This window comes from Podarcis vaucheri (assembly GCF_965113315.1).
Source record: "Podarcis vaucheri genome assembly, chromosome: 6".
NCBI classification, from domain to species: domain Eukaryota; kingdom Metazoa; phylum Chordata; class Lepidosauria; order Squamata; family Lacertidae; genus Podarcis; species Podarcis vaucheri.
Genome location: NC_138764.1, coordinates 63,612,589 through 63,626,030, shown reverse-complemented (window position 1 = coordinate 63,626,030; position 13,442 = coordinate 63,612,589). Strand labels below are relative to the sequence as shown.

Sequence of the window (13,442 nt, the reverse complement as noted above, 5' to 3'; positions counted from 1 at the left end):
CCCACTCCTCCTCATCTGAGGGAAGCAGAGGAGAAGGAGGGGGCCAGCCCTCCTCTTCAGTCCAGTCCCTGACATTAGGTTTCTTCCTAACCATGAGCTGTTGCCAAGGTTTGTTCTTGACTGCAGCTCACAGTCAGCGATGAGAGAGATTAATCACAAGCCCAGTTGCAGAAAACAGCTCTTAACATCCTTAGCCATTGGCCATGCACCCGGTGGGAGTTGTCGTCTGAAACATCTAAAGGGCACCAGGTTGGGGAAATAAATAAATAAAAATTTAAAATTATCCAGTAGCACCTTAGGGACCAACTAAGTTTGTTCTGGGTATAAGCTTTCGTGTACATGCACACTTCTTCGGACACGCTGAAACGGAAGTCACCAGACCCTTATATACAGTGGGAGGGTGGGGTGGATTTTTTCTCAGAAGGGTAGTAGGATTGACTCAATGGTATGGTAAACCTGTTGATGACTGTTAACAACTGCAATTACTCCTACAGGAAAAAGCAAGGGATAGTATGCACATGACCAAAAATTGCTTTAGCATATGTAATGAGACAAGAATCCAATATCTCTTGGATTTTCAGTTTAGTAATAAGTTGTAATTCAGCAACTTCTCTTTCAAGTTGGCAATAAACCCAGATGCCAACTTTGCTGCCACATACACCCAGACAACACCATCATTGGACCCAACAACATCAAACATGCCATCTCAGGCCTATTTAATTGTTCATCTTCTAACATTGTGTAAGCCATCAAATGCCAGGAGTGCCCTTCAGCTCTCTATATTGGACAAACAGGCCAAACCTTACACCAAAGTAATCACAAGACAGAGAAGCCAGGAGGAGAACACTTCAGTCTCCCAGGACATTGAATACAGGATCTCAAAGCAGCTGTCTTACTACAAAAGAATTTCAGAAATAGACTTTAAAGAGAAGTTGCTGAATTATAACTTATTACCATACTGAACAGTGGAAGACAGGAGTGCCTGGCGTGCTCTGGTCCATGGGGTCACAAAGAGTCGGACACGACTAAACGACTAAACAACAACTATACTGAAAACTATGGAGAGACCTGGTCTGAATAGAAATATTGGATTCTAGTCTCATTACATATTCTAAAGCTATTCTTGGCCATCTGCATACTACCCTTGCTTTTTCTGTAGGACTAATTGCAGTCGTTAACAGTCATCAACAGGTTTACCATACCATTGAATCAATCACCCATCTCCTACTACCCTTCTGAAAAAACACCCACCCCACCCTCCCACTATATATAAGGGTCTGGTGACTTCCGTTTCAGCGTGTCCGAAGAAGTGTGCATGTACACGAAAGCTTATACCTTGAACAAACTTAGTTGGCCTCTAAGGTGGTACTGGACATTTTTTTAATTTTTTAATTTATTTTGACTGCGTCAGAGCAACACGGCTACCTACCTGTATCTAGAACCAGGTTGGGGAAGATTTTCATAGAGTACAGTCGACTGACAACTTACATTCATTTAACTTGCATCATCAGAGTTTTATTTTATTTTTTTATAAGATATTTATTTTAAAAATTTAGATATAAGAAAAAAATGAAAAATAAACATACAAAATAATAAACAATTAAGAGTTTTAAGCACTTGGTTTCCAGCCAGTTGACATGACACAAATTAAACGCACGCAAGGCAAAGAGCTTAAAAGTTCTTTCCACAGTGGGCAAACCTGATGCAGAAAGAGCTTTAAGCTCTTTGCTTTGCTTAAGATGCTCTGGGAGGCTCTCTGCCTTGTGGGGGCAAGGCTTGCTTGGCACAATGGCTTCGAAAAGGTAGGGTTTCTAGCCTGGGGGCAGTTCCAGGGTTGGTTTGACTATGCACAATTTTGGCTTGAAGCACCATCCCCAGAACATAACCCTCATGTGTGTTGTGCATCAACTGTATAACAAAGAGATTTCATATTAAAGACGTAAAGCTTTAATCTTTAATATTCTTATTTAATAATCTTTAATAATCTTTAATATTCCAAATGCTAAAGAATTCTTAAAATGCAAAATGAGAGTCACCTATAAAGAGACATTGTTCACATTCACTACAGTGCTTTCATATGACCGTTCCCTAAAAAGAACTATGTTATCTGGGCTTTTTTTATTAAGTCACCAAAAAATAATTGTAGTTTATGCGGACAATAAAAGAACTAAAATGAGTACAATAGGAATCGCAATAAGGAAAAATACTGGTGCTGCCCAGAGGTTAAAGGTCAGTAACATGACAAGGAGAAAAGGGACTAAGAACCGATATTTGACTGAATTGAAGCACTGTGTAAACATTGGTATTTCACTGGTCACTTATGACTAGTACCACATATATTTGTTTGTCTGTAATTTTAAAAATTCCTGGCCCACAGAACTGCAAGCACATAGCAGCTGTGTACCTGCTCTCAGAAGCCATTGGGCCTCCAAAAGCTGGAGCCTCTGGCAGTGGCGTAGCGTGGGTTGTCAGCACCCGGGGCAAGGCAAGTAATTTGCGCCCCCTAACCCATGGATTTTAGCACTCGAGTGCGAGCGCGCCCCCTCCAGATGTTGCACCCGGCCCCCCTGCACCCCCACGCTACGCCACTGGGGCTGGGGGCGAGCGAAGGAGCCAAGGACCCCCCCCAAAGGCTCAGCAGGAATTTATTAAATTTATTATTTGCGGAGCCCCCGCGGGCCGAGGCAGCCGAAGCCCCCTCCCCTCGGGCGCCTCCCCGCTCCCTCCTCTCCTTGGGCTGTAGGTGGAGCTCCAGATCCGGGCTTGGCGAGCGCCTCTCCTCCTCCCGGCAGGGTCCGGGGGCTTCCAGTCATGCTCCGTCCTCGCCCCCCCCCCGCGGCTGAGAGCCGGAGCCAGCGGCGCCCCCTTCTGCTGGGAGACCCTCGCCCGCCCGCCCGCCAGCTTCCTCTCGGAGGGTTTTGGGGAGCACAGGGCAAGGCGAGGCCCCTCGGAGCTCTCCTCCCTCCCAGTCGGCAGAAGCAGCCGCTGCCTGTGGCTGGGCCAAGGGGATGGCAGCAGCGGCTGGGTGCGGAGGCTGCCCGTGCCCGGCCAGGCGTCGGTGGCAGCGTCGGCGCTGTTGCAGCGGCTGCTCCTTCTGCGAGCAGTGAGCGGAGCGCAGCCGCTAGGGCGCAAGGCGGTGGCGGCGGGGAGCCCGGCGGAGGAAGGAACTTGTCCCTTCCCTCTGGACTTGCGCCCCCCCAGATGTTGCGCCCGGTGCGGCCGGCACCCCTGGCACCCTCCACACTACGCCACTGGCCTCTGGTAACCTTCTAAGGGGTATCACAAGTGCAAACTTGATAAAAGGGTTTCAAATGTAAGCTATGATGCTGGTGGATATCTCCCATAAAGGTTATTAATAAACGTCTTGTTGACATTTTGATAGTGGCTTTGGTGTAGCAGCACAGAACACTGTGCTACAATGTCATGACATTGCACCAAATGAATACAGGACATTGGACTGATTTCACTGGATGACTCTAAATTTCTTTCCAGGACTCCACATTCATAAATATTCTTAAATAAAAGACAGCAAATCACTGAACACTTTCTGCATGTGTGTCAAATGATATTACAAGGAAATAACACTTAAAGATTCACATAAACCAAAATTAACTTTGGAATAATTTCCAGTAGCATATATGCAAGAAATAAAAGTAAAGATTTCTACGCAGATGACCTAGACTGGTTTTCTAACTTTCCAAATACCATCATACCAGTTTGTGTCTTTAAACTGATTGCTGTTAATTGCTAACTGAGATAAATTGGACTTAAGTATGATGAAGTCCTCTGGATCCCACCCAAATTAGGATTTCAGTATGAGTAAACATAAATCCAAATATTTTATTACAACAGGGTCCCAGACTGATTATAGTAAAAACAAGTGCTTGAAATCCATCCACTAATTGTAAATGCCATTTCACTATTAACTTTTCCCTTAAAGAGTTTGACCAGAGTCATTGTAGAAGTTTGTGTCCCTTAAGAGCAGAGGAACCAAGCTCTGAGTCTTTGTAGAGGCAAAGGCCAACTGATCACAAGAAAATCAGTGGCTGAATAGAGCAAGGACATCAAAACTGTGACTCCACAAAAGCTGGCAGTGCCAGCAAACCAGATAGATACACAAAACCTTGTTGGGTCTCCCTGCCTTACAGTTCACTTTGAAATAATTTTATCTATCGTCATTCTCTCCACTAACATTCTACAGTCATATTCCTTGAAACACTGTTTACACAGCAAGCCAAACACTGTTATAACAATTAGAAGCATTAATAGCCACTATCAACTCCATACAGATTAGAGCAAACACGTTCCCAAACAGGCTTTATGAGGCTATTATTGTAGCTCTGTCATTTCCATAATGGCAGCAGGTTTACATAATCCGCTGTAGGAAAATAACGGCAAACTGCAGAGGTGAGATGGAAATATCTATTTATTAATCCATTAACTACCAATTAGCTTTGTCAAAAAGTCGATTTGGTTATCTTTTCTGATAAGGAGCCATGTGATTAAATAAGGATGTCGTCTATAAAAGGCAGTTGAGAATTATGGAAAAGTGGTACACAGCTCAACCATGGCCAAGTTGATTCTCCTTACCGGTAAGTCTATAATGACCACTTTATGTCTATACATTGTGTTATTGAGTTTTATTCTTAAACACTGTAATGAATGGGCCAGTCTGAAACGTGACTGAGGCTGCAATCCTATCAAGAGTTAGTTGGGAGAAAGCTGCATTAATAAGACCTACGTCTGAGTAGGGATGGAGGGGAAATTCGATTTTGGGTTTTTTTTTATAAAATTTTTATTGGTTTTACAAAATTTTTTAAAAACAAACAAACACTTAAAAAGACATACAAACACGTATAATTTCATAACATTTTTTCATAAACCTCTTTTCCGGGACTCCCCCATACCCCCCCTTTCTGCATCCCAATGTCCAAAATTTTATAGCAACTCCCAATTGTTCCTTTCCACCCTCTGTCGTCTTAGTCTTTTCTGTATTCTGACCTTATATCACTGCATCCCTTTATTCCTGAAAACCACAACATTCTAACATTCATCAAGTTTATAATGGTCCTTAAGATAGCTTTTAAATTTTCTCCAGTCTTCTTCCGCCGTCTCTTTTCCCTGGTCACGGATTCTGCCTGTCATCTCAGCCAATGTCATATAGTCCATCACCTTCAGGGGAAATTCAATTTTGTTTGCAGTTTATTGACTACCTAGTCTGCATTTCTCAAACCAATATACAAACTGAAACATGGCTATGCTTCGAAATGCACTCTTCTCCAAATTTTGTGATGCAGTTTGCCAACCAAACAAAAAATGCATATATTAAGGGGAAATGTGCATAAGACCACATATATTAGTGAAACTAACACCCAAAACTGCATATTAGGGGAAATTGCTTGTTTTTCCTTGGGAGGGAAAAATCTCAGAGCCATTATTAAATGCAAAACATTCTTGGGTTCATCATTTATTTGAATGCTTTTTATTTTTAAGTCCATATGACTGGGCTCTCTTACACACACATATCTACCTCAATGGCTTATTTCTTTACTCTTTATTTCCTTCGTAGGTCTGGCGCTTTTGCTGAATGCTCAGCTGGGTAAGTAATAAACAGGTAGAGGGAAAGCAATTGAGCTGTCCTGAGCATCTCCTATGCCACTAGTGGCACTTTCAGGAGCTTATTTTGGGAAATAAACAAAATACACCAAATAAATAAAATGTTTAAAAAATGGATCTGCCTGTTCCTAAGGAATAGCATTAAGATAACGAGATAATTTCTGAGTTGAATTCATGCCCTCTCCCTTTACATGGTAATGTGCATTCCTTCATTTATTTCAAAACACCCTGTTGGGGGGGTTTGGGTGAAGAGTTCTCACTTATTCTTCTGAATGAGGCCCAAGACTCTGTCCCAAATCCTGGTCTGTAATTATTATTATTATTATTATTATTATTATTATTATTATTATTGTTATTATTATTATTATTATACCCCGCCCATCTAGCTGGATTTCCCCAGCCACTCTGGGTTCATTGTGGAACATATCCTACTACTATCACAACTTTTCTCTTAACCATAGGCTCTGCCTACCAGCTGACATGCTACTTTACCAACTGGGCCCAGTACAGACCAGGCCTGGGAAAATTCAAACCTGACAACATTGACCCATGCCTGTGTACCCAGCTGATCTATGCATTTGCTGGCATGAAGAACAACGAGATCGCTACCATTGAGTGGAATGATGTGACCCTTTACCAATCTTTCAACGGGCTGAAAAACCAGTAAGTTGCCTGATGACAAGTTGGTTCTAGTTGATTTTCTTAAATTGCCTGCAGATCATTTTCTGCAGAGTGCCTCTCTGAAAACATCTGCATGATTGGTAGCAAATGCCTGATATTATACAGTATAAGGCAGGAAACCACAGGGCTTCTCTTGTGAAGTTGTTGCAGTAGGATACGACAAATCTAGAATGTATCAAGCAGCAGCAGACCTCTTTCAGGTACAAATGCATTTATATACAAATTCCAGTGAAAGTTGTTGTATACCTTTTCTTTTCTTTTTTGAAATGCAACTTTGTTATCTGAAAGACCCACATAGAGCAGTTCTGCATGGAGTACATTGCAGTATTCTGAATGTAAGGTTAGCACGTGTACTATTATTGTCAGGTAGCTATCCTGGTCTAGGAAATGCTGTATCTGGCAGACCAACCATAGCTGGGAATACGTCCTCCTAGCCACTGAGGCCACTTGAGCCTCTAGTCAAAATGATGGCTCTAGGAGCACCCCCAAGCTATGCACCTGTTCCTTTGGGAAGTGGAACTTCATTCTGAACAGGCCATCTACACAATTCCCAGACCCAGAAACCACCCACCATCAATACCTCTATCTTATCAGGATTCATTCTTCGTTATGTTTATGTTAACATGCCAGTAACACTGTCCTCCAAATCCCATACAGATGTCAAAAAGCATGGGAGACAGAGTAGAACTCTATGAACTAGACAACATATTAACAGAACTGATCTAGGAGTCAGTGATATCAAATGCCACATAGAATCAATAGGGTTGCAATTCTCCTTGTCTATCACCTAATATAATCAGACAGGGTGGCCAAGGCTATTTCAGTGGAAACTAGACTGAAATGGGTCTAAATAATCAGCTTTCTTGAAAGCAGAATGATTTCTCACTGGTCCAAGAAAAAGGAGCAAAACAAACAAACAAACAAAAATGGTTATTTGAATAGCCTTATATGAGATGTGTCACAGTCAATATTTTATAGCACAATAGTGTCCCTTCTGCCCAAGGAAAAGTAATCATCAGGGGATGCTGAATAAAAAAAATTCAGAACTGAACTTAATCTCTCTTACTCCTTTTTTTCAAGGAATGGACAACTCAAGACTCTCCTGGCTATTGGAGGCTGGAACTTTGGAACAGCTCCGTAAGCACCATAACATTTTTCTTGGATCAATTCAGTGATGGGGTTTGACTCAAGGACTCGAAGTCTGAATTATCATAACCTTAATTTGAGATCTGAAAGGAATTGGCTCACAAGTCAACTGATGATACGGGAGGCAGTGGCGTAGCGTGGGTTGTCAGCACCCGGGGCAAGGCAAGTAATTTGCGCCCCCTAACCCGTGGATTTGCGCCCCCTAACCCGTGGATTTGCACCCCCTAACCCGTGGATTTGCGCCCCCTAACCCTAACCCCCAGATGTTGCGCCCGGTGCGGCCGAGCCCCCCTGCACCCCCCATGCTACGCCACTGACGGGAGGTCTTTATCTCCCCTGCAGATTGGATTTGGCTCACTTATTTGAACCATTTACAATTATTTGATTTTTGGTACCTGACTATGGAATCCCTGGTGTATAAATTTGGTGCACCATTTTCACAATTGTGACAGCTGCTTTGGGGTGGGTGGGTTGCTGTATCTTGAGATTTGGCATTGTATTGGGTAGTCCATTGCAACTTTTTATCAAGTCTTTTCTTGCTGAGTGGAGTGAGTGCTGGTTGTAGTTATTTCTCCTAATCCTCCACTTCTCTGGTTCTTGCCTAGATTCAATGCAATGGTTGCCACTTCCGCAACTCGTCAGACTTTCATCAACTCAGTCATCAAATTCCTGCGCCAGTATGAATTTGATGGGCTGGACTTTGACTGGGAGTACCCTGGCTCTCGAGGCAGCACTGCTCAGGATAAGGCCCTCTTTACTGTTCTGGTTAAGGTAAGCTAGAGATGGTGCTGTGGGTAGGGCAGCTAATGGGAGGCAGAGCCAGGTCACTATAGGCGGAGTCAACGTACTCTGGTTTTCTCTCTATCCCCCTACCTTGCAAAAGATACTGTGGACAATTAAGCAATTCCCATACACAAGCATGAGATATTTAAGTCACCTAGGAAGAAAGCTGGACACCTGGAAATTTTACATATCTAAGGGTAAAACTGCCCATCAAGTACATAGATGTACCTGCAATTTTTCAGTTTTATATATACCAAGGAAGATGGGCAGAAAAGACTCCCTGAATAAATTGAATGTTATGAATATGACTGCATGGGACACAGGACTGCTGCACTCTAGCTTCCTATTTTATGTTGCAGGAAAAATAAGAGTACTGCCCCACCACGTCCTAGTGACTACCTACCTGCAGCCCCTCAGATGTTTCAGCTGCCACTTTGCTATTGACTCTCTCAATGTCTGTGCTTATCATATGAAGCAGGGGTTTCCTCCTTAGAGTGGGAGGGTAATATACAGCATGATGCAGAAGTAATTGCTATAGCTCTTCTTCTCTTTCATAGGAAATGCGGGAAGCCTTTGAGCAGGAAGCCCAACAATCCAACAAGCCCAGGCTCATGGTCACTGCTGCTGTGGCTGGTGGACTTTCCAACATTGAGTCAGGCTATGAAATTCCTCAGCTGGGCCAGTAAGTATACTGTACTGCAGATGTACTTGAGCTACTGCTTAGAGCTGCCTGGCAGGTGCATACTGAGTGAGCAATGGATAAAGAGATATCACCCTTTTCTACCTCAATAAAGCAAAAAGGTAGCTGGGTAGGTCTGCTCTCTCTTCCTAAACTCCACCTTAACACAGATCTTTGCTTTGCTCTCAGCTTGATGAAGAGTTCTAGAGAACTCAAAAGCTTGCTCACTATTTTGTGACATTTGGCTGACCCAATAAAGGTATTGCCCTACTTATGGATTTTGGGCTTTTTCTGCACAGAATTTAGAAGACCAGCTATAGATTATCCTTATCAATATCACAATTCTAATTGTCAACCTGGTAAGATAGCAAATTGGCCACAAATGAACCCATCTCTGAATACCTATGTACCTACCTTCTGAACAGGTACCTGGACTATTTCCATGTGATGACCTATGACTTCCATGGCTCCTGGGAGGGATACACTGGAGAGAACAGCCCTCTGTACAGAGGTCCTGCAGACACAGGCGGTAACATCTATTTCAACGTTGTAAGTATATTTCAGAAGCTTTGTCACTAATAGCTAAATCAGCTTTCCTCAACAAAGGAAATAAAGCTGACCCAAAATGTTCTGATTAGAGGGCAAGGGAACCAGAAACAAAGAGATTGTCTTTAAATAAGGAACTTCGCTCAAGGAAACTTCCAACTATGTCTTTGGAGACATTTTAGCACTGTGTTTTCCTTATAGGAATATGCCATGAACTATTGGAAGAACAACGGTGCCCCAGCTGAGAAGCTCATTGTTGGATTCCCAACTTATGGACACACCTTCATCCTTAGCAACCCATCCAACACAGCTGTTGGTGCTCCAACATCTGGGGCTGGACCTGCTGGACCATATACAAGACAAGCTGGCTTCTGGGCTTACTATGAGGTATGTGCCACAAAGTTATGTTCGTGAGAAATTAGGGGCAGATTTTGTTATCTCAACAAGATAGGGGATGAGATGAGGATCAAGCAAGCGTCTGTTTTGGAGATCATTGTACTCAGTCTGAAGGAAAAGGTATGTAGCATGGGGTGCTCCTAGATCTATCACAATTGCTTCCATGGCAAGAAATGTCTTAGGCCAGCTTCATCTAGTATGTCAGCTACAGCTATTCTTGGTCACAGTAACCCATGGGCTGAAAAACTCAAGACTGGATTTTTACTGTAATGTGTTGTAAGTGGGGCTGCCTTTGATGTTGGTTTGGAAGGTGCAATTAGGGGCTGCCTATTGCAAAAGAACTCCACTATGCTATATAAGCAAGTTAAAGGTGCCTACCTTGACATACATGGCCTTATACATCTCAGGACCTAGATACCTGGCGGAGCATCTTCTCCCAGAGACCCACCAATGAACTATGATCTATGGGGGAGGGCAAGAAAGATATAAAATAAAGTAAAACATCATGCAGTGAATGCCTGTCCTGAGCTTCCCTTTTTTCTAGGGGATAAAAAGCTTAAGGTTCAGCAGAGGCTAGGGTGGGACAAACACTTAGAAAAGTCTCAATTTATTATGGGTCAATTGTTGGACCGTTTCTTAGCATGAAATAGTACTGCAAATAATTTTATTATTATTTTATAGTCATTTCATGAAATTAGCTATTGCTATTGTTATATGATTTCATGCAAGAATAAACTAGTTAACTGCTATGATAGCACAAGGTTACTGTTCTGGAATTATGCATTCCAAAAGTGTTAATAGCCAACTTCTCAAACAACTATATTTTTAAAAATAGCAGAACACAGACAAAAAATATTTCATAACTCAAATCTACAAAAACAGCAGTACAAGATAAACTCAAATTAAATATAAGATTAATATAAGATTGCTGTAGGTTACTGGCAGTAACTGTGTTTATTTTTTAATTTATACAGTGCTTATTGCAGCATTAGGTGCAAGAAGAACTGTGTCAAACAAACATTTCCAAATAACCCTTAGTTTTTCTGTTTGAAGGCAACATATGAAATCTGAGTTCGTACTAAAATTGTTTTAAATTTCTTTCGTGAGAAATAAAACCTGACTAGCTTTGTTCTTGACACTCTCCTTAATGTGCATTACAGATTCAAGCAATGGAGACATAAGATCAGAGGAATCTTCTGACAAAGAGAAACAGCTTTAAAATCATGTTTAAAAACTAATAAGTCAGTTATAGCACAAAGCATCTCCTCCCCCAGCCCTGTGCCAAGCTATTTTTCAAGCATGTAAGCTGGTAATATTGTGTGTCTGCTCCCTTCCAGATCTGCACCTTCCTGAAGAATGGAGCCACTCAAGCTTGGGATGGTCCTCAAGATGTCCCTTATGCTTACAAAGGCAATGAATGGGTGGGCTATGACAACATCAAGAGCTTCCAGATCAAGGTATGGTATCCATCTCACAAAAGCATACATTCATTCTGGTGCATTAGAATGTCCTGGTAGGTTCAGGACTGGGTTTTTTGTTTCTTTCTTCAAAGGCTGAATGGCTGATGAAGAACAACTTTGGAGGTGCCATGGTTTGGGCCATTGACTTGGATGACTTCACTGGAACTTTCTGCAACCAAGGCAAATACCCCTTGATCACTGCCCTGAAGAATGCCCTTGGTCTTCAAAGCACCAGTAAGTACCAGCAACAAGACGCTTTCTCAAATTAACATTTGCATAAATGGCAATACAGTCATGTCTCAGTAATGCTAATAATAATAAAAAAAAAACCACTTTTCTTAAAACACATACAAATGGTTCGAGCATGGAAAAAGCAGCATCATGCACATCATATGATACATTCTGGATTAAGATTAGAAAAATGAGAAACTAAGAGAACAGAAACTGGCAGGTCCCCTGGTTCAGCACAGCATGGGAACTAAGGGATTCAGCCAAAGGCTTCACAAAAAGGTGAGCTTTGAAGGAGGTTTAGGAGGGAGATGGGAGAGGTGGCATCATGCAGTTTTCAAGCAAACAAAGCAGCAAGAGAGAAAAGACTAAAGCAATGACAAGCAACAATACCTTCTACTTTTGTGAAACTGATCTTGGAAACCATAGCCTAGCACAGAAGTCAAGTTTAGTAGTCACCCTACCCATTGTTTTTAGACCTTTTAGTAAATGCATTTTTGTTCCACCAAGCTTTTACCATTTCAAGAGGTTCTGACTATAATTAAATTAAATAACGACTAATTAGGGACAAAGGAAGAATACGTGCAATACTGATCCTGTCTTCTTCTTCTTCTTTGGCGATCACTCGTAGCTGAGTAAGATCGTCTTCCATAAACACGGTTTTAACAATGAGTTCGCAAGTGACTGTGGAGGCCAATTCTGGACCCACACGTCCTTCCACAGTGGGGACATTGGTTTCCAGGTGGGAGTTGATCGCGATGTGGATTTTCCAAGTGTGCCTTCCTCTCAGCACGTTTCTCCCTTGCATCTTGAGTTTGAGTGTCTTCAAAGCCCATGACACCTTTGGTAAAGGCTGTTCTCCAACTGGAGCGCTCGCAGGCCAGTGTTTCCCAGTTGTCTGTGTTTATACTACTTTTTAAAGATTTGCCTTGAGACAGTCTTTAAACCTCTCTTGTTGACCACCAGCATTACGCTTTCCATTTTTAAGTTCGGAATAGAGTAGTTGCTTTGGAAGACGATAATCAGGCATCCGCATAACATGACCAGTCCAACGAAGTTGATGTTGAAGAATCATTGCTTCTGATCCTGTACTGATCCTGTACATCTAAGTGTGTGATGCTTTTTTTCTATTTCAGGCTGTACCGCTCCTGCCCAACCCAATCCTCCAATCACAGCTGCTCCTAGTGGTGGAGGAAGTGGCAGTGGAAGCTCTGGCAGTGGAAGTTCTGGCAGTGGAGGCAGTGGTGGTAGTGGTTTCTGTGCTGGCAAAGCCAATGGTCTGTACCCCGTGGCCAACAACAGAAATGCTTTCTGGCACTGTCTGAATGGAGTCACCTATGAGCAGAATTGCCAGGCTGGCTTGGTCTTTGATACAAGCTGTGAATGCTGCAACTGGGCATAAAACCAGATTATCCAGCTCTTACCTAGGCTTTTCAATTTAAACTCATGGCAGAAAATTAAGAAATAAAAGCGTGCAAGTTAAACCCTAGTGTGTTCATCTCCTTCATTATAATGTTTTGGTATTACCTAGTTATTTCTTTAGGTAAAGGTAAAGGGACCCCTGACTGTTAGGTCTAGTCGTGGCCGACTCTCGGGTTGCGGCACTCATCTCGCTTTACTCATCTCGCTTTACTGACCGGGGGAGCCAGCGTATAGCTTCCGGGTCATGTGGCCAGCATGACTAAGCTGCTTCTGTTGAACCTTCCCGCTGGAGCGGTACATATTTATCTACTTGCACTTTGATGTGCTTTTGAACTGCTAGGTTGGCAGGAGCAGGGACCCAGCAATGGGAGCTCACCCTGTCACGGGGATTCAAACCGCCGACCTTCTGATCGACAAGTCCTAGGCTCTGTGGTTTAACCCACAGCGCCACCCGTGTCCCAGTTATTTCTTTAGATTTCATTATT

The 13,442-nt window shown here is 42.7% G+C and overlaps 1 protein-coding gene across 1 annotated transcript; it reads left to right on the top strand.

Moving 5' to 3' along the window:
- Nucleotides 1-4,484: 4,484 nt before the first annotated feature.
- Nucleotides 4,485-13,019, top strand: LOC309534785 (acidic mammalian chitinase-like). Its single transcript, XM_082227172.1, has 11 exons — nt 4,485-4,592; nt 5,570-5,599; nt 6,078-6,279; nt 7,378-7,434; nt 8,049-8,214; nt 8,784-8,908; nt 9,331-9,454; nt 9,653-9,838; nt 11,185-11,304; nt 11,400-11,541; nt 12,672-13,019. Exons 1-11 carry the CDS (start codon nt 4,568-4,570, stop codon nt 12,935-12,937), a joined length of 1,443 nt encoding a protein of 480 aa, XP_082083298.1. The 5' UTR covers nt 4,485-4,567; the 3' UTR covers nt 12,938-13,019.
- Nucleotides 13,020-13,442: the final 423 nt, after the last annotated feature.